Here is a 22,503-nt window from a genome sequence, read left to right as displayed (position 1 = left end):
AACGGTACGATTCGAAAGAGACCCGGCTGAAGGCAAGGTTTTGGTTTCTTTGGATGTACGAGGAAAAATCAACTTCACTGAATTCTTGGAAAAACTCAAACAACAAATAAAGAGCATCATGAAGTATTTTTGGATTCGCTGATTCGTTACAAAATAAAGCATTTTTCCATCAAAACAGTGAACGATGGAGAAAATTAATGGATAGAATATAATTGTATGTATATACATTTTACTGTTTAGATATGAATTTAAAAGCAAAATAACCCCAAGAGTGTAAAGAAAAATATATATAGTTCAGTTGTTTGAATTGTTATTTATTGCACTTAATGAAAATTTAGACTTCGTTCCGAGAATTGTAAATTGTGTTATTTATTTGTGGCTTTCTTTTATTGTATTAAAATGTCTTAAGTGTTTAGGTATTATTTTTATGTGCACAAATAGTTTCATAATTTCGAATTTTTATCGGTTTTTTTCTTTTTGAATTCAAGATGCACAGCTTAAGGCTTGCATATGAAACTTGCATACATATACTCGTAGTATAACTATTCGTTTATCATTTTTTAAAGTTGTTCACTTGAACTTATAGTTGGTATCTTTTATTATATGAGCTACGTTTTTTATATAAACTCTTTATGCATATAGTTCTCATTATTTTGTTGCGAACGGTTTATGCATAACTAAAATTTATATAAAAATTAGCTCATACTTAACACAGCTCTGATTTTTTGAAATCTTTTATTATAATTAAAATGCCTTACTCGTTTTTAAATCAAATGAGTTCCTAGCATATTTAGTTCTTTCGATGGTTATTGTCGAACTCTTGTTCAAAGGATGTAAGGCCTGTATTATATGCATCATTAGGGTTTTTGAAAGGCGGTTTTTGTATTTAGTTTGATTATGAAAAATTATACAAAGTAATAAGTATTCCGTCCATTTAATTAACAACGGTCCCCCACAATATTAGCATAGAGTGGGGGGATGGCGGCCAATTTTGCATTCGCACAGACAGTAAAAAACTCATCTCGTTTAAGGTAAGTATCTATTTCACTAATCCGCTATGTTTACATTGTCTGTTCAACTTAAGAAGAATATGCAATTAATGCACATATACTTGTACAAGTATGTATTTAATGTGAGCACTTAAACCATTAGGCTTGGGCTACAACTACTATTTTGTATTTTTTTGGGTTGTCTCTTGTAATACTCTTTCCACAAACTCTCAAACACGACATCATGATTTATTTTAAAAGTTGGGCCTATGTATGCGAGTTCCTCTCGTAAATTCTTACAAAAATAATATATTGAGACTAATTTTGAGTTGCATATACATTCCTCTATTAATTTGTATTCAATTAGTCATTACCTTAGTGTTACGGTACTGTACTGTACTGTACTGTACTGTACTGTACTGTACTGTACTGTACTGCTCACTGTACCGTACTATATTGTACAAAACTTAAGTACCTTTGTGGCTTCTATTGCATTAAATGTTAAAACTTAGACTACAATTGAACTAAGCTTTGAAGTTGATGAGGAAAGGAACAAGAAACTTAAATAAAGACGGACAATTAAATGGTGTGAGCTTAATGTAAGGCCTGGCTACATAATTACCTCAGAATTACAATATTAATTTACTGACTTGCTATTAAGAACACATTAGCTGTAATCACCTAATTTATTTGTATAACAATTGCTGGGGTAGGGCTGGCTGCGTGCACCAAACACGTTATTTTAAAATTTGTACTAAACGCAAATCGGAATTTAATTGTCAACAATATTAACACAAACTACATACATACATACAGACGAGTACATAAATGAAATGCAGCAACCTGCCCTACGGAACATAAAATTTCCCTTTGACTAAACACATAAAGTTATTATTTTGTGATACATAATTAATATACAAGTACAGTTTGTTATTTAATATGTATAAAGCTTTTTGGTTAAAACCATTTTGAAACTATTTCTGCAACTCGTCAACTGTTGGCCTAAAATTAACATCCTCTGTGTAAATAGCATACACATCTTCTGTATCGTACTCTTTAGATAAATCGTTGCTAGCCCTCAGTAAAACATTTCGTACTTGAATAGACTCTTGGAACGTGTGCCAAGCCAACGTGGTTGCACCCGGCGCTGCTGTCTGTCATCCTCCCGCTCGTCCTCGATGCTCACGTCGGCTTCCGAACTTGATACTCAAATGATGCTCTCGTCGCTCTTCCGAGTCAGCCGTATGCTGGTTGTGGTGGTGGGCTGCTGCCCCGGAGTCGCTGATAATCCGCTTCCACGATTGGGACGGGCACCAGCACCTCCATCGTGGAGCGTGGTTACGACCACAATGTTTTCATCGTCATACAAATCAAAATCCTCGTCCTCATCGTCATCGTCCTCATAGTCCGTGGGAGCTAATAGCGCGGTGGTTGCCTGATTTTTGCTGCCGGGCACCCCAACGCTGGCGCCGCTCACTGCCCCGGCCCCCATGCGACGTACTTGGGCCCGTGGCGTCAAGCGGGGAAGGAGCGGTTCCCGGCCACTGCGCATCATTTTCTCGCTATTGGCACTGCCCATGGCCAGTGGTGTGGTGTCCCAATCGTCGCCTGCCGGCTCACAGAGCGACTTCGAGTGGCCGTGCTGGTACGAGGACTCCTCGGGAATTGTGTCACTATGGTTGGTGTTTGTATTGTATGCAAGAGTGGTGCAGGCATTCGAGGTGGTGGTTTGAAAAGTTGTTTGGTTGGTTGGTTGGTTGGTGAGGTGAAGAGAATTCGTAGAAAGTTAATGTAAATTTGTGATTAATTTTGGCATGACTTGAGAACGGTAAATGGTATGGGAAATATTTGGTTATATATTTGGTTTGGATGTGAGACGCCCTTACCCAAACGATATTGGATTACCAAACCCATTCCTTAACATCAGATGGGTCCGTAATCCAAGATTGTGGGTAAAATACTTTGGGCATGATTCTAATAACTAAATTACTAGGTTTTAGAGTCTAAGTATAGATATACATACATATGTACAATTAAATAAAAAATAAGGCAAATAAAACGATTTACTTGTTTGTTTGTTTTTTTTTTTTTTTTTTTTGGTTTGTTTTAATTATTTTTAAAACAGTGTAACAAAGATGAGAAACCAAAATGAATTAGTAGGATAGTCTATACAGCAACTAATACACTTTTTTACTACTTTCTACTTAATTCATAAAGGACACATGTACTTGTATGATACAATTATAGTATATATACTATAGTATTAAAGCTGACTTCATCTATGGTTATGCATGGGCGTCGGCGAAATTTAATTCTAAATATTATGTCAAACAGAGTGATTAGTCTTGGGTTACCTACATTTTTTTGGATAAGAGTAAGTACTTGTCTGTTTGCACAAATCAAGAGAAATTAGTGACAGACTGTCCCAATCAGTGGTTAGTGGTTTTAGAGAAGTGGTTGCAGTTGCACAAGATGTGTAAGTGGATAGAAAGTGGATAAGATAAAAGGGTGCTTGAAATACTTACACAAAATTATTCTTCTTAAAGGCATATGAATATACTCTAAGGCATATAAAAGTCTAGGGAATTATCACAGGTGCTGGGTGTTGTGTGTGTGTGTATGTGTGTATTTGTGTTTAGTGTGTAAGTTAAAAGGTTTCTTGTGCAGCTTTCCTGGTTTTGGGTTGTGTGCTCGTTTCGATATTGCTATACAGACTCAATTGAGGCGGCTCTAAAAATATAGTTTGTTAGGGATTGGTTAATATAGAGATGACATTCTGTTGGCCAATATTTATGCAAATCTTGGTTATTACTCATTGAAGATTCAAAATATAATAGAACGCACCATGACACACATTTGACAAGGAATCATTGTTATCATTTGAACGATTAACTCACAAATTAAGACAGTATTTTTGATTAATATTTATATTCGGTTAGGGTATGTTTTTGGGTTAAGATGGTATTTTTGTTGTTGCTATGTCTGTTAGGTCCATCTTAATGGATAAAGCATGCAATTGTTATCCAACAAAACGAAATAATTACCGAGTTACAACTACCACAAAAATAAATCAGTTATAAGTACTATATAATAGCCACACATACTAAGTACACTATAGTATGTGCTCCAATAACATTATATACGTATTAGACAAACGGCAAGGAGGTTAGACCACAAAGCCAAAGGTTAGATCATACAGCCAAAAGCTAACGAGTGGAACGTTAGAGTCGTGCCAGCCCGACTCTTGAATACCCTGTACCCACCCTTCTCCCCCCTGCAGCCGTTCAACTAAAATAAACTTTTTGTACCTCTGACTAATTTTGATCAAATACCAGATTTAAAAAAACTAAAAATACCAAATTTGGTTCAGTTACTGAAATAAACAGAAAAGATTTTAGTACTATGATTGGTTCTTCCATCGATCTTTCCAATGGTAGCTTTACAATATAGTAAATCAGTTTTGATTATATTTTGGATTGTTGTGGGACATTATAAAAAACCAATGAACACCAAATTTGATTACAATCCGAGATAAACAAAAAGTGTGTTGAATACCAAGAGTCATCTTGAAAACTATCATTAAAGAAACACTTTAAAAAAGCTTAACTCTTAAAACACAAACTAGGTAAAGGTTTCTGAATACTTTAAACAAAAAAGGTTATCCTGCAAAGCTAGCTTTTATGATGCATTAGTTCTCAGCGTTCATACGGATGGACGGATGGAGATATCGTTATCGATCCGTCTCGTCATGCTGATCATATTAGTACCGATAACATGGAGTCTGCCACACCTCCTTTATCCCTTCGGGGTACAAGGTATAGTAATTAAATTCAGCAACATCAGAATTTATGGATTAATAAACCAAAGATACGGGCCAGTGAAAAGATACAAATGAGTGCGTGAGTGGACTTGATATGAATGTTTTTCAATATCCAGAGCTTAACGATAACTTATGTATTTTGGAACTAAGGCAACCGTTCGCATTTTAAAAATGGCATACCAATACTAATGATGACAAAGCATTTCTTATACGAGTAGATGCGCATTCTAAACTGTTCTAAATTGTAACTACAATGATAAGCCTCGATTTCATATACATAGGCGATGCGATCATATTGTCGATATACTTGTACACATGTATGTGTATGTGGGTAGGTTTTTATTGTATTTTCATAATGTTGAGATTCGAAAATGGCCGGCTTAAGTGGCAGTTGCATTGCTAGGCTTTCGATTACTTTGAATAATACGTTGCAATACTCTCAGATGTGGGAGAACTGGTGGTTGAACTTGCATTGGAGGAGTTTTCAGATCTGTTAGTAGTTGACAGTAGTAGTATTTCGTTAGTTTCTTGACTGGGTATTTTAGTAGCTGTAGATGTTGTTGTTGTATTGGTGATGTTGGTGGCTGTTGTTGCTGTTGGACTGGCCGTAACCCTTACTGACTCTAGTAAACTTGCTCCTGGACTGTATATTTGCATTATTCTACTGGGCCTACGTCCAGTTGCAATTAGTCTGTAAAATAAAATTGGCCGAGGCGACGCACACGTAAAGACGGGGTGGGAGGGAACGGGAATGGGAGACAAAAAGAAACACACAGAAAATTATTTTAATAAAATTAACTGCAAAACGTTCTTATTCTGCAAATGTAGGTATTTGCATGATGCATTCGTTTTAAGAGTGTCTTGATGATTTGGTTGTATTTTCTATTCAGTACTGAGTATTCTGAAATCGTTAGATCATATCTTTCAATCAAATGACGGCCAACGCAGCTAATAAAAGATATAGATCTTGAAGTGGCTTTAAAGCGAGATAAATCATGTGGCCTAACAATAAGTCTTTTAAATACACGAGTAGTAGGGTGTTCACAATATTAGCAACTCCCCGTTGATATACAAATTGCAAGTTAAGTTTTAGTTTTAGTTTTAAAATGCATGCTGATTTCCATTTAAATCACTTTTTAGTTAGCAATATAGGGGAGAGTAATTGTGCTCTTTAATTTAATTGTATCTAGAAAACAAATACACATTGGTTAGGGCTAAGTTTGAATTGTGTGAGAAATATTAATACGCAATCCGCATAACGAATGACGATACCAACTCAGTAATATTATGTAACATTAACAAAGCAATATATAGTATGTATAAAGCACATTTTAGACGAATGACTGTTGTGTGTGAGAGGAAGAAAAGTCCGGCATGTGCCGCAGTACTTACCCACTCAGCTCCAGCATTGAACCGCGACGTACGTTGCGCCGATGACTAGCCGTGACCGGAAAAGGCCCGGCATGACCCTCCGGGCCGACCAGATGACTGGACATCGATGTCGACGAAATTGACTGGGAACGCTTGTCCAGACGCGGATTGTGCATCGAAGTTGACGGCGCTGTGCTGCAAGCCTGATTTAAAGAAGGGACCGCCAAGGTGCCCAAGGCAGCTGCCAGGGTCGGATCCGAGACTGCGCCGTCGACGGCACTGTTGCTGCCGATTCCAACACTGCCGGTCTTGGAGCTGGAACTTTCCCGCCGGAAGAGACCTATGACGGACTTTGGCTGTTTAGGCTTGTTTATACCACCTGGGGGGTTGCAGATGTTTCCAGAGTATGCAGGGGAGTGTGTGTTTGTGTTTGCCGGACATTGGGCAGGAATTTACATGGAGGATCCGTGAGTGTGTGTTTGTGTTGCGGCAAGCGAAGACAGTGTGTGAGTGGCAAGATTTGGAGTTACCAAAACGAAAAGCCCGGTAAATAGAGAAGGACAAAAAAAGAGAAAGTTAAGGAGAGAGAAGACAACTCATACAACACATATGTACTCGAAGAAGGTGTATTTACACAGATATGGTTTCTTTCAATATATTTTTGGTGCACTAATGAAACTCAAAACAAATTATAAAAGCACACATAGTAGTATGTCATGTACAAATTGGAGGGCCGATATCGCGTGGTTGGTCAATTTTCAAAACCAATCTAAAGTGCTCGCTGAAACAACAATAATCGTTCGAGCAAACTTAATGACGAAAATTGAGAAACCATCGGTCGGGTCTTGAATTGAAAAATGATTCTCGAGTCCAATATTCCTGCAGAAATATTTGCAGGATTTGTACCCGTATTCTGGTATATTACCTAGAAACGTTGCGCTCGGCGAATTGTAGGCCAAATACTCCTTATTCGATGCCCAGGCAGGGAACTCGTTCTGCTGCACAGCGTCCGTGCATTCATCTCCTTGGCGTTTCCAGGGCAGCTGAGATTCCAAAGCCGTCGGGGTGGCCACCCGGCGCTCGCCATCAGAGTCACGGGACATGTTACGATCCTCCTCTGGTATGGGATTCTCAGCAACTAATTGGAGAGAAGACGTGTGATATTTACACCTTAATTAGAGTCCCATGCAACTCGTCGGATGGTTGGCCCCATTTGGACACTGCAGTCTCGCATATGCCGGGGGCCAACTATTCATAGATCAGTGAAATCGCAAGCGCAGTTATTGTACAATTAGAAATACACTTAATTTGAAATAGTTAATTGGGAAATAACAAGGTGCGCTTAAACAAGGTATGTACGCAATCTTAATCAAAGTAAAATAAAAACAAATGGAGATAAATGGAGGTCTGTTCACAGTAATTTGGCGATCAGACAAACAAATAATCTGCACACACAAATTCGTTAATTAGTACTATATACTTGTAGTAAGTGATGTGCTTGCGGCAGATTATTTACTTGTCAGACCAAGACAGAAAACCTCTGAACTCATACAAGTAATGCAAACGAGTTTCCTGAAGCGTTCGATCCTCGGTCTCATGTTGAATTTCAATTGTTCGGATATACCCGAACTCATAGGAGTGGTTCAATTAGTGCAAGCTCGACCGCTAACTTAGAAACTGAAAACATATTCGTAACTTAAGCAAAACACGTTGTCATGCACAAAAATGCCATGCTGCCTTGCTATTGATTTCCGATTTACTATAATATCGTAATGAGCTATTTATGACTGACCGTACCCGAAAGTAAATACAAGTATATACTCGTATATCGTATATAGTATACACACATGTATTTACTTTCTTGAGCAATTTGTATGTAGTACAAGTATGTAAGCTTCTACAAAGGCGAAAACATCCGGGTGTTCTCCGATTACAGGGCGTTCGCTGCCTCTAAAAGCGTATACTATATTATTTTACAAAAGCGCGCTTTAACGCACAATTAATTATACACATATACTAGTATGTATGTATGTATGTACGTATGAAAACTATGGTAGCTACAACTATGTAGGTAGCAATGAAAATAATCAGAATTGGGAATGAAAAGCAACAAACATATATAGTACGTGGTTGTATGTATGTATGTACGATTATGTAGATTAGAAGTCAAGTGGCGGCTTAAAGTAGACGTTGGAGTCCGCGCAAGGTGCTTCGCTTCTCACAAACAATACCGTAAAGCGCATAGTCTGCTGGTTTAGATAGTATATACGAGTAGTACGAAATGATTCTTTGTATGTAGGGTTCGAGTATGGTTCGGGTATGGTTCGAGTATGTAGTGTTTGGTGAGTGGATTTGTGTGCATGGAAAATGCTATGCAGCCATATCTTCTTCTTAAATGGGATGGTATTTTTGTTTACCAATGCTCTGGTACGAACGATCCCGTCGCCAGGGCAAAATCAACTCCGCCGCTGTGGGTCCAACTGGTGGATCTGGCGAGCCTAATTCTTGGCCAGGGCTCTCTTCAAGTTTGGGTGCGTAATGCTGCACGATGCGCGCCTTGGATGCATCAAAACCCGGCAGGTTTTGAATATGCGTTATTAAGGAATTATTATTGGCGCGATCCGAGTCAGCTGATATTTTTGTTCACGCGTTTACATTTATATATACATTATATATATATATATTGTATTGTTTTGTAATATTCAAATATTAAGAGGGGAAAATATATAGAAATAGCGTCGTTATAGCTTTAATAAATTGGTACTTAAAATATATGTTTCAAATAGTGTTGTCAATATAAACCAAAACAACTTATAGCTGCCAAAACAAAAGAAATCATAAAAAGGTACAAGAACTCTGGTTATATAGTATAAGGACAAACAAAACTGGCGACCTACAATAACGTACTAGTAGTATATAGACAAATCCTTTATGTAGTAAGTAGTTATACTTTTATGAAACAATGCTTGCAATTCAACCATTGAATTAATATTTTAAATAACAAGCAGATCCATGACAAATCAGAGCTACCTAACAGCTAAGAATATACGAAATGTGTGGACTAAAATTGGTAAGCCTTTCGAGGATTTCCTCGCTTTATGATATCATATACAATGTTACTCTCTTTTACTTCATTGGTAAACATACTATTTGTATGTACATATGTTTCGGATGAATTATATTTTATGGCATTTTTGTGTAGTCAATTGGTCAAGTCGTTAAATAAGGGAAAAAAAGAACAACTCTTATGGGTAATTCAAGCGCATCAACCAGATTCCGTAACTGGTTCGCTCGTAACTGCTCAAATTGAGAAAACTCTCAGTTTGGACTTGTTGTATGTTATTGTAGCAACGATAAGTAAATATATAAAATAAACGAGGTAGAAGAACGAAAGTACTTAGACTTTGCATTTATTTATGGGGACAAGTGCAGACAAATAACTGGGAGGGATTTGGAAAAGTAGTATTCACGCGGAGATAAGAACATCGTTAAATCATTATACATTGGCCATAAAATCACATTTTAGATAAACGTACATATCAAAGCAGGAACTAAAGCGTTAACTTACGTGATGATTTTGCAGTAAAGGTTAATCCATCATCCCAGTCGTCGGGAGGACCAACAACGGTGATTTCGTTCGGATTGAGTTGGCAATCCTCAGCTGTTGTATTAAGCAAATCATTAATATAATCTTTACGAGATAATATATGTAGCATGATCATGTTAGCCAGAGATGTGTTGTGTGTGAGTTTTTTTTAGTAGAAGGACCGCATTTTGTAAAATTGAATCGAATGAAAACAGCCAATTTTGGGGACAGCACGTAATAAAATAGACAAAAAGAGAGATAGGAAGGTTTAAATTATTGTAATAACCAATTCGTCAAAAATGATAACATTTCTTCTTAAACATAAACCCCTAAGGAGTCAAGTCTTAGGTGAATTTGTAAAATATATGTAATATATATAGAATAATCTTTTTAAATAATCGGGACTTAGAACTGAAAAACGTAAAACTCAAAAATTGAGCAGCTTACTAATAAGCCACCGATCTCTATCAAATGAAGCGGTTAGTATCATTCCTTTATACATTCGAAAAAGTAGATTCGTATTTTGATATGTTTTAGTGCCATTTACCTATTTCTAATCTACGATATTTGTTAAGTGAATTGTGAGAATGTTTTTTTCTGGACGATTTTTTGCGAAAATGGTTTGAATTCGAAATCGTACCATTGGAGAGCTGCTTGTTGGTGCCGTTCTGTTGGAAATCGTGGAAAGACACGTGGTTTTGTTTGACGTTCTCCTTAGAATCCTGGCAAAATGGAGGAAGATACAATTAGTGGATAAACTAAATTACTAAGGCATTTCACTTGCTTTGCTATTTGCACCTCGCTTGCTTCGCTTGTGGTGTTTGCGATCATTGAACATTCGTCGGAAATTCATTTGCATTTTATAATTGACCTGTAACATAAAAAATGCAAATTAGTCGACAAGATCACCCCAATAATTAGAGTTAAGCACAATGTGTCGTAGACATGTGATATGTGCTTGTGAGTTCAGAGATTTGTCACTAGCTTTAGATCATGACTTACCTGCGTGGACAAATCTCTGTCATCTACCGCGTGTCGGCTATAACTAAGACGACGGTGCTGTAAAAATATTACAAAAGCAAGTTCAGTTTTAAATCATGAATAGTGGAGTGTGCGGCGTTGTCAAAATATTAATGGTTACTTCAAATGCATACGGTAACTTTTATAAACTATTAATAATAGTAGTACGTAATTGATTATGTGTGGGGGCTTTTCAAAACATTTTGTACAATCTTTACATGGGTTGGAATGGAGTTTGCGCTTTTGATATCAAGTGAATACTGTTTTAAAAGTGCGTTTATTTTCTGCAAAGGCGTCCATCACGTCCTAGCCCCTTTCTTTCTAATATTACTAAAATGTATTAGGTCTATGCCTATCTACTTATATGCATGAATAAAATAATTGTCTTTGTGGTTCTGAAAACAATGCTATAGACGACAGTGCTAACGTGGATTAAACAGCACAGGAAAACAACATATACAAGTAGTGTGCGACTTTTGGGCATAGAAATGGTATGAGAATTTTCGAACCCAAAGACAACAAATTAAAATATGCTCTAAGTAGTAAGACTCTAGTCAGTCGGTGTGTTCGAAGCTGAACAAATTCCTGCGATATGATACTAATAGTCATGTCAAAACCAACTAATGGAAATGCAAATTGAAGAAAGTTTGAGTTAGTTTTGAATAAAGGATTGAAAAAACACACAACACTTATTTGCAAGTTAGTATTCATTGTTTAAGTATTAATATAAATGTGAAAACATACAGACATCAATAAGAACACATTTTACATATAATACGAGTATTTTATACAGAAATTGTAAATATTGACAGTAATTTGTAAAAATATGTTATAATATAGGTATATTAGAAAAGCACGGACACACAAGAAACGTTCCACTCTTAACATTTGTTCAATTATTCAAAGAAGTGAAAAAATAAGCTAATTAAATAAACATTTAAAGTGGAACAACAAAAGAATGAATCCAATTTGTTCGTACCATTTGTATGGAAGCCTTTTGAAATAATTTTTACATTATTATTGAAAGCGTAATAAATTTGTTGTAGTTTTGTTGAACGCAATAATTAAACATTACGGGTTGTTGACGAGAAGTTGATGACGAGTTCAATACAATGGAAAAGAAACCAAACAAATGATTACTTACAAGTATATAGTCAGTTTATAAACGATCGATATATGTAATTTAAAAGTGCCTAGACTATTAGAATGGTCGAGACTAGAAGCGAAATTTCTTTGCATAAGTACTTATTCCAGAGTAATATATGCAAGGTAGAGTTGCGTGAGAAATAGATATACATAGATATGTATAGTACACAGTGGGGAGCAAAGGTCACATTCACTTCGAAGCTCATATAAAGAATAATGTCACAGAACATCGGACAAAAACATTTTTGTATTCCTTACCTAATAGTTCCTAACAAATCTTCATATTATACAAAGCCTAAGTTATAGCAATATGTGAAATCCATCCAAACTCGTAACTACAAGATTTTGCCTAAGCAAAAGTTATCCTACGAAGAGTAATTTTTGCACCGTTCGGAAGATATATAAAATAATGAGAATAAATGTACACTGATTGTACAAAACTTGATCTGCATCTGGATTATTTTCCCAAACAGTTATAGTTTCAAAGTTCTTGGTCTTTATACGGACAAACAGATATACTACTACTTTATCTCATTTGGATTATCAAGGTATACAGGGTATACTTTTACTCGATTTGCTGTGGCGTTTGTTTTTATATGGGCTTCGAAATGCCTGTTGTTCTAACATACATTCACTTTTGCTCACTACTGTATAGAGAGAGAGAGAGAGAGAGAAAGAGAGTGAGGACACAGTAAAAAACTTGGAGTGAGATCAGTTTGGATTGCTTGAACTCGAAACTTTCTTACTATATTATCGAAATCTAAAGAAAGCTATTAAAATTAACGCACAAAAACGTATATGATGTCATCCTACATACCCTTCTATATGGCTTCAGTTCCTCGGCTAGGAGATGATGTATTTTGGCATCAGTCAGATCCTTTTTGGATGGATTGTAGTCAAGTTCAGCCATGTCCAGATTACGCGAACAAGCATTGTCTAGGTTCGTTAAGCTTGGACTATCGGTATGAAGAAATATGTTAGCTTAGGTCAATATCGCAGCTATGTATTAAATTAACATTAAAGTAAACGAATTTTAGATATTTACAAAGTGCTCTTTCAAATACGAGTACGTGAATAAATTGTGTGCACTGTCTGTTCCACGATAGGCTACAAGTAGTTAGCCGTTACTCATGTATGTATTTCGTGGACGTGTTAATTGAGATAACATGCAATATACAAGTACGACAATATAAGAATCCTCTACATTTACAAGTAAAATACGTTTTACGATTTGTCTGTAGACATGCATTGTGAGTGGATTACTATGTAGTAGTAAGTACTTGTGCCGGGCATGCAACCCATTAGCAAGTTCTGAGTGTACATTAATTTCGTATCGAAAATTCGTTTACCAGGTGGTGTATATGGTTGGCGGTGCCCACCTGCCCCCAATATAGTTATTGGTATAGTTCCTAAACAGCGCACTCATTGATTCGGTGCCCGTCATTTGTCCAATGGTGGAGGGATTGCGGCGCATCACTTCCATGGCATCGCGCATAGTGAGCTTTGAGTAGGTCTCGATGATTTTCGGTTCTGCGCCCTATCGATGGGAATAGAAAAGATGTTGGAATGCATTAAGGAGTGCCTAAGAAAGTCTAGAGATCCTCATCGCCATCGTAATTGGTATCGCTACGCTGTGATTTATTGGGGATTTGGGGCTGCGAGCTGCGGCGCGACTTAACATTTGAGCTGGAAAGCCTATTGGGATGATCCAAGTTCAGAAGCTTGCGTTTTTTCTTATCATAATGTTTCTCATAATATTGCAAGGGAATGCGATCCAGTAAATGTAATTCATTAACTTCCTGAGTAAATTTTAGGGATTTGACTTGAACATCTCTCTTAAAAATATCGCAAGTCTTAAACACAAAGTACTACCTTTAGATCTCTGATCAGCAAAGGACGAATGAAACGGTTGTCGAAACGTTTGAATTTGTCTCGGACATTGTAATTGCCAGTTTTGCCGACGATATCCTCAATGCCAGCCATCAGGTGGTCCATGAACTGTGAAAAGCATCCACCATTAGGTATGAAGTTCAAAGATATAAAGTATTATACTCACGCGCTCATGGATGCGCTCATTCATTGTCGGCTTTCGCTTTTGTGCGCGCTTCACATTCAATATCTCCACCAGCGGCTTTATAGTAATGCCTTGCAAAAACACAGTAAAGTAGATCACAGCTATGGTGGTGGTCACAAACATATCCTTCTGCTTGACCACGTTCTCATCGACCAGCAGCACAAGAGCGAAGGCGACGGCTCCGCGCAGGCCACCATAGGACATGACAAACTGGTCGACTCGCGACAGCTTGTGGAGACGGAAACGATTTGCGATGGCAGACAGAAAAATAACACCTGAAGACAGACACACATCAGTTATGGTAGAAATTGTTGGTGGGGTTTGCCAAACTTACCCACAACACGAAATACTGAGCAAAAGGTAATGGTCAGCACAACAAAGGCCGTATTCCAAACATGCTTGTTATTAACGGTTGCCACACCTAGGAACATAAATATTATAGTTTCCGCCGAGCTGGATAACATCTTGAGCGCATATTTGACAGTGGTGTGCGACTTTTGCGATATATTCGACTCCACATAGTTCTTCATGGTAATGCCACAAAAGGTGATTCTGTAGAAATATGAGAATTGATATTGAATTGAGGAGCATCTGCAATCAAGTTAGGGGAATACTCACGCCAATATGCCGCTCATATGGAAGATTTCCGCATTCAGATACGCCAAGTAGGCCATAACAAATATAAAGATTGGCTCTATTACACGCACATGATCGGTGAAACGTGTGACAAGTCCTGTTAGGAAGCCCCAAATTATACCTAGAAACAGTAGTTGTTGTACATGAACACATCTCTGTAGGCCTGGCCATGACGTTACCTATAGCAGTGCCGCCAAGCGCCACCACAAAAAAGGAACCAACACCGCTTGCTATGTCCTGTGCGTTAATGTTCGGCAAGCCAATTTCATTGTACACCTCCATCATGTGATACATGACCACCTACAAGAATACAAATCATTTAAATTGGAAGGACGTGTAGTGTGTGTGTGAGTGTGTAGGGGGGTGGGGGGATATTGACATACTGTGACGGCATCGTTTAGCAGGGACTCGCCAAACACAACAATGTACAGGATTTCATTGACGTGTATTTCCTCAAATACAGCCAGCACAGCCACAGGATCTACGGCGGATATCAGCGATGCAAAGAGAAAGACATCCAAGAGTCTGGGCGTTGCGCTCTCATCGCCGAACATGCCGCAAAGACCACACGCATAGAGCGAGCCACCTGCCGATAAAACGAAAAAAAGCTTTAATACAGTTTTGTTGCAGAGAAAATAAAAAAAAAGAAGATATATTCTTGCATCTACAGTAGAGTTAAACATGTGCTTAATTGTATATCAGACAATATTAGAGCTCAGCTGATGTTTATCTGTCGTTATTAAAGCCGAGCTTTAAAGGAATTCGACATAGCTCCAATACCATGTCGAAATTTGAAGTGTAGCTGCTGATTGAAATTAAATATTCCTCCTTTTCCATCCCAAGTGCGAAACGGTTTAAAAAGTATGTGAAAGTAGTATGGAACCATACAAAATTTGAATGAAATGTGAATATGTAATTGAAAACTCAGTTTAGGTATAATATTGAAGTCCCCATTCAAATTAAAAAATTTCCACGTTGGTGTTCTTTAAATAACTTTTAAAATAATACATAGTTCTTTAAATAATAAGAAAGCAATGCTAGTGTCGAGTGGGGCCAACTCTCAAATACCCTATTCTCAATTAAAGAACAAAAACTTTTCAACGTTAAATTAAATTAATAAATGAAATGAAATTATAAGGCTTATTTGTGAAGAGTCTCTACAAGTAGAACTACAACAACAGCTGCTGGCAGATCATGGCTAGAATCTACATTATGGTTTTAGCATTAGAGTTGACTTATTAAGATGAAATTCGACAGGAGGACACATAAGCATTTAAAGGCTGTAATTGTCAAATTTGGGTTCATACTATAGTTCCAAGGATTACGAGAAATAGTGTCCAAAAGCTTGGCTGTTTTATACAGTCGAAAGCCTCTGATCGTCATATTGATAACTATTATATGTGTAGCACGTGTGTATAATAGAGTTTAAAACGTTGCAGCCCTAGATTAGAAGAGGTTTCGGAAAACATACTAAACACTATTGTCACAAAGCGGAATAATTAAAATTAGTATGCATTGTCATGGGCAATTCGGTGTCAGTCGAGCTTTGTTCGCTGTAATGCGATGCAGTTGATGTCTATCTTTTGTTTGCATTTTTGTATTTCACTTTTAAATCCGTAAATCAGTAAAGATCACGTTCGAACGTGCACATACATATAGTACACATACTTGTATGTTGGATAATCTTTCATATTCGCTGACGTGTTGCAATTTCATTAAGAAAAATCAGTGGTGGGCGTTCGGGGTCTCTTCATGGGCGTTTTAGGCACTCAACTCATGAAATACATAGTGATTGTAATTTAGCAAGCCAGTAAATTGTCGATTGAGACACAGAATACTGAACCAGTTAGTCATTGATGTTGAAGCTTGTTGCTATTTCGTTTCTTATTGCTTGGTAATATTTTTGCGTGGTAATGAATATTCAAGTACGCCTTTGAAAAAGCAGACTAGGTAGCCTAACCCTCAGTTAAACAAATAAAAACATGGTTAGATCGGCTAAGTCTGTGATATGTATATAACCGTACACTATATGTTTATGTCTGTATATAGAACTGCACTTTCGTTACTTACCGATGGTGGCGATGTTGAAGATTGTGCCAACCACAGCCATAAGCAAAATTGTGCCCAGGTTGTCGAAGAACAAGCGATTCGGCATAAAGTAGCCCGCGTCAAGGATAATCGGTGGCAGCATGTAGAAGAAGAATGTGTTGGGCGTGAGTGGCGAAACAGCCACATCGGTGCAGAAATAGAGCACCACACCAATGACGACTCCCACTACAATCAGCAGGCATGACTCCGGGAAAATCAGGTGCAGTTTTGGCGTCATATGAAAACCTGCAAGCGCAGAGAATAAAAGGAACAAAAACCAAACAAATTTATTTAAAAATGTACAAATTCAGGGGTTGAGCCAGAGCAGGGGACGTATCGCTCCCTGCTTAATATGCACAACATATTTACATTAATTACATACGAAGCTTTTGTATATTTCTGCTTATATATTCAACATGGCGCTTTTAGATGTAAATGTGTCTCGTCGAACAAACCATGGGTCTGTCAGGCGGTCCATCTATCCCGCTGTCTGTCTGTCGGTCTGTCGATCTGTGTGTTTGTGCGGTCGAGCGAAATTTTTGCATTTGGGTCAATAGCAGCGCATGAGGCAGCAAATGTGCGAAATACCCATACATGAATGAAAAATAAAAACACAATTCGTGCCAAAACAAAATATATGAGTACACAGAAATGTTTATAGGTTACACTACGTATATACTTGTAGTATAGGCGGTATTTCATGTATTTTCCAGCTCTTTCTGCTTTGGAATCAAGAGATTATAAAAGTGCAGCACAAAGCATTTCAATTCAAGCGTCAGAGGAACATTTTCAATGTTGACTATCCTTGAAAGAACAGACTATTTCTATTTTGGGGCCTATTGTATGTCTGTCGAAAACCCCTTTATGAAGCCCATTTGATGGAATAGCCTAATTGTTTGGTACAGCCTGAATTCGCACAATTGTGAGCTCCTTGCATGGCCCAAAGCATTGCTAGCATCAGTTATAATAACGCTTATGCAATGCATGCTGCCTGCAGGCTGCACCGACGTCATGTCCTTCAGAGGCAGTCGTTTACTACGGAAGCAGCCCCAAATCATCCCCCACACCGACCCGCACACATGACGCCTTGATAACTTGACGTAAATCTACATAAATGTCAGCAGCGTCGTGAACGCATCACAATTATATAAATCTTATTGATTTTTTTTGGCAGCTCGCCCACAAGTCTTCCGCTCAACACTTACCGATTTTTGCTATACTCGCCGACAATATCCAAATGCCGATGATGAAAGGCGTCTTCACTCGCGCAAATTCCACCTGCGAGAGGGGGTAACGGTCCGTTTTATGGTGACCCTCTTCATCGTGGAGCCGTTCCTCGTCGCTCGTCAAGTACTCTGCGTTTGGTAAAGGCTCCAACGTATCGGTATCGGTGGGTACTGCAGTGCTAGACTGCAGCTGCGTTTGGTAGAGTGTGAGAGAGAGTGTGTGTGTGTGATAAAAATATGGTAAAGACAAAGTTTGCTGATACAAGTCCATATATGTCACGATTCCGATTCACGCAGTCTATGCCCTTAGCCCTGGGATATTCCATTAGAAGCGGCAGTTACATGCACGCCACTCAAACTAAGTACAATTGTTCAATTAACAGTATCAGCCGCATGTGTTGAGAGCAATAGACCGAAACTTGGCGCTTCATGAATGAAAATACGACTAATGGGATTTAAAAGTAGTTGTAATTGTAGGTGCAAATATTGATCACGGTAAGAAAGCTTGGGTTGCGTTCTACTGGTACCCTATATATAGGAGAATGGTAAAAGGCAAGAGTATATTCACGATCGGGGCCCGGCATAGGGTTCTAATAACAATTTTATAATTGTCCAGCCCAACACAGATCTTAAATAAAGAATATCACGAAACAAAATTATGTTCCTGTTGCTGCTGCTTTCGACTACACGTAACCCAAAGGTAGAGGGTATACATACTAGTAATTTAGTGTGAATGTATGTAACATACAGAACGAGTCGTGGCAGGCCCCCAAAATATATATATTCTTGATTAGTATGTCAAATTGAGTTGATATAGCCATGTTGGTCTGTCCGTCCGTCCATTTGTATGAATACTAGAGCTATAATAAACAAACTTGATATAAGCCCCAGGGACATTGAGTTTTTATTTTATCTCTGATGCCTCTCTCTCCCCTACTTCTCTACCCTATTAGTGATTTCCCAAAACTCCCGTAATTTTGGACGTAATCCCGATGAAAATGTATGCCATTTAAACATACATACATATGTGTTATCAATTAAATAATCTAGCTGACTAATTTACGTAATTAAATCTAAAAATATTTATTTTATAAAAATATTTTTAACAAGAGAGAACGCTACAGTCGAGCAAGACCGACAGTGAAATACCCTGTACCCAGGCAAAGCTTCGACACTGAGTTATGGGCACCTCTAGCAGAAGCAAAATGAAGAAGAAGAGCGCAGTTTGTGGGGGGATCAAACAAATAAAATAAACTCGTATAGACAAGGGACTAGGAGCATACCAAGTTTCTTAAAAACACGCTCAGCCGTTTCCGAAATCCAGGCGTTCATCCAGACAGACAGACAGACGGGAGGACGGACGGACATGTCTAGATCGATTTCTCTCGTCATGCTGATTCAGAATATATGCACTTCGTGGGGTCGGAGATGATTCCTTCTGCCTGTTACATACTTTGCACCAACCTAATGTTTGCTTCGGGGTATAGGGTATTAACGAGTTGGGCCCGTTCGACTCTATCATTCAATTCTTGTTTTCTTCTCTTTATTGACAAAAAAGTATAATTAATTGCTAATGGCATTTCGTATTAACTCATGTTGCCTTCGTATTGTTTGCTTAATAGCGAATTATAAATATATTTCTGCTATTTTTTACATTCTCGTACATTTGTATAAACAGATGAACATTTGTGTTCAGTTCAATAATTTAAGTATATTATTATATTGATTTGAAAATAACACAGTTGTAAAGCAAGTTTCTATTATTTGCTCGGCTAAAGTAAATTGAAGGTCTATTTACTGTTTCAAACCCGCCTTAATTGTAAATGGAAACTGTAAACACACTCTAATGAGAAATGCTTACATTAGGATAATGATCTCCAATAAAGTACACCTTTTGTGTACGAGTGTGTCTGAAAGACATGTGTTTTTCTACAAAATTACTAGCAATTTGTTAAGCTGAAGTAGTCGGAATCTCATACTCATATATCAGAGTATGAAGTATGCCGTCTTCTCATATTACTTTGCTGTGAAGACGGAACGTGGAACAGCGCGGCATTGAGTTAAAGGCGTAATTGTGAATTGCTAACAGGTTCCATATTTTCGGGTGATATGCTAATTACCTATATTATCGCGACTGTCACCCTAAACGCCGTTGTTTATGACGTTTTTGTTAGCAAAAGTCGCAGAAACGCCGCTTGTGAATGTGAATTGGTCGCACGCTTGTTTTGTCGATAAGTTAGTAGAGTAATCTTAGTTTCGGGAGGAGTTAGTTAAGAAACTAACGACATAATGAATTGAAAGTGGGAAGCAATGTCTCCCAACTACTAAGCACTCGCATATACTTGTAGAAGGGAACTTACCTTTAGCGGCGCAACACCTTCGTAGCTGATCGCTTCTGTGGGCTTTGTAGCGCTGACTGGATTCAAAACGCTTGTATTCGGTCGGGCCTCAATGCAGCTTAGAAACATACAAATGGCACAGAGCAGCGTCAGCTTTTTACTCAGTATTTTTCTGTAGTTGATGTGGTTTTTGTTTTCGTTTGTGTTAGGTCCACTCGGTGGTTGGTTTGGACGATGTACAAGAGCCACCATTTGTAGCCAAAGCTGGCCGAGCAACGATTCGAGGCCCGATTTCTTGCCCCTCCAATGCAGTTCATATTGTTTAGAATTTTGTAAGCTATGCTCATAGACTTGGCTAAATGTTTCACTATTATTATTTAAAGTAGCACCATTCATTTTTTCTGTTTTTGCTTCTGCCTCAGCCGCAGATTCAACTTCAACTTGAACTTCAATTTTTGTCGCGGGTAATTCACTTGAAAGCGTCCTTCTGCCGGTGCTCCAACAGGCGCGGCGGGCCAAATTCATTTGCTGTTCCAGCGCGGAGGTCGCGCTGTCGTAATCCTTCTCCGTCACATTCATTGTTGTTGTTGCTGCTGCTGCTGCTGCTGGTGGTGTTTGTTAATGGTGTTTGTATTGGCTTGAATATTGATTTGTGCTTGCATTAAAGCGGCTGCTGACGCCAGCATAATCCTGCGTTGTCCTGTGGTTCCGGCTTGTTCTATGGACTCAGCATTTGTGTGCGTTTATTGTTGTGTCTTCGCCTTTAGATCCCAGGTGTGCGTTCCTCAAATTTCTGTCCGGCGTTTATTCAGAGTAACTAGGTGCCAGGTCTCTATGTGCCTGCAAAGAGAGTTAATACTTGTTATTGGCTTCGTTTTGAAATTCAGTTTTGCTATTACTTTTATTGAACTTTTTAAACACGACCGACCTGCCGTAATAACCGATCTAAACTGGTTCAAGTCAAGAATTTTTATTTAAAAAGAAACCCTCTTGCCGGTCATCAATGAACCTCCGTTATTTGCTTAATAAAAATGCTATCAAATATTTGCTAAAGTTATTCTTAACAATCGCAGTTGATCAAAGAGAAGCAAATGGCCAGCTAACTGGAAGAGGTGCCAATGAATGTGCTAAAATGCTCAACTTTCCACGTGATTAATGTCCATAGGTGGCTATGTGTGAGAAACCTTCCATGATTTGTGACCGAATAGCCTTTCATTATTGAAGACAGATTTATATACGAGCGATTCCTATTATTTAATACTAATAGAGCATTACTTGTACTTTTTTGTGTACCAAGCATAGTCCAACAAACAGTAAGCTAACAAATTCCTCCTTAGTAAATTCCATTTAATTTGTTAATTTGTATTAATCTGCAGTGATATTATTTGTCTGTTCAATTATCGCTTCTCAAACAAATATAAAATTCACAACCCCTCTTTATACATACTACTATTGGCCTACATGTTTTTCGAACTGGAAAAATCCAGATTACTTAGCGCCACGCGTAATTAATAAGCTCACACCCAGCTCGAGTTAGAAATAAAAACATTAGCTTGTCGTACAAAATGATTAAAACAGTAGCTCGCTCCACCAACATTTATTCATTTTTAACAAAAGAGCACATGTACGGACTTGTTGGCTCTTGGGCAGATAAGATGAAAAGCTGATTCTTACAAAGCAATGAAATAATTAGCGCAAACAAACAAACTCAAGTGCAATGGCAAGGAACATTCTGCAGTAATGTCGCAGTTTGGGAGATGAATTGAAACCGCAGTCGAAACGATCTTTCAATTGATCGTTTTGAGTTGATCTGAATTCCAAGCCAATGGCTCAAAATTTATTGGATGTAAAACATTATAATTGCAATTGTCTTCTATTTGTGCGAACGTAATAGGCCGAATAATTCGTTCAGAATCTCATGTAGTAGCTTTTATTGCATAATACTTGTACACTTGAGAGTGATAAGCCACCGCGTCGATCTTTATCTCTTGAGGGTCGTCAGTCTGGCTTGTCACGAGGCGTTGGTGGCGTCAAGCGCAGCAGTATATTTTATAAGACCCATATGATTTAGTACTCCCCAGTAGCTTTGATACTGCCTTATATTTTAAGATAACTGAATCTTCTAAACTGCGAAATGAATTTGTCTACTAACACAATTTCGCCAACCCAATCAGCTAATAAAAAATACAAAGAACAGGCACAGGCACA

At 38.0% G+C, this 22,503-nt stretch overlaps 1 protein-coding gene across 16 annotated transcripts; it reads right to left on the bottom strand.

The window, feature by feature from the left end:
* Positions 1 to 1,022: 1,022 nt before the first annotated feature.
* Positions 1,023 to 20,903, bottom strand: LOC115628575 (sodium/hydrogen exchanger 3). Of its 16 annotated transcripts, none has more exons than XM_030524742.1 (21): positions 20,317 to 20,903; positions 17,936 to 18,146; positions 16,713 to 16,976; positions 15,026 to 15,228; positions 14,822 to 14,942; positions 14,625 to 14,763; positions 14,341 to 14,558; positions 13,989 to 14,281; positions 13,805 to 13,930; positions 13,282 to 13,469; positions 12,750 to 12,888; positions 11,766 to 11,780; positions 10,769 to 10,825; positions 10,551 to 10,637; positions 10,407 to 10,488; positions 9,749 to 9,841; positions 8,598 to 8,810; positions 7,106 to 7,318; positions 6,202 to 6,559; positions 5,225 to 5,500; positions 1,023 to 2,662 (listed from the first exon to the last, which is right to left on the bottom strand). In XM_030524742.1, the coding sequence occupies exons 1-21, from the start codon at positions 20,872 to 20,874 to the stop codon at positions 2,197 to 2,199; spliced, it is 4,320 nt and encodes a 1,439-aa protein (XP_030380602.1). In that variant the 5' UTR covers positions 20,875 to 20,903; the 3' UTR covers positions 1,023 to 2,196. The 16 variants fall into 16 exon arrangements, 15 of the variants coding, with proteins under 15 accessions (XP_030380602.1, XP_030380605.1, XP_030380604.1 ...); XM_030524745.1 differs by having other exon boundaries at positions 6,202 to 6,520; XM_030524744.1 differs by having other exon boundaries at positions 13,312 to 13,469.
* Between the last annotated feature and the right edge of the window lie 1,600 nt (positions 20,904 to 22,503).

This window comes from Scaptodrosophila lebanonensis, unplaced genomic scaffold (assembly GCF_003285725.1).
Source record: "Scaptodrosophila lebanonensis strain 11010-0011.00,11010-0021.00 unplaced genomic scaffold, SlebRS2 tig00000118-arrow-arrow-pilon, whole genome shotgun sequence".
Taxonomy (NCBI): Eukaryota; Metazoa; Arthropoda; class Insecta; order Diptera; family Drosophilidae; genus Scaptodrosophila; species Scaptodrosophila lebanonensis.
Note: the sequence above shows the minus strand (reverse complement) of the source record. Positions and strands in the feature narration are given on the sequence as shown.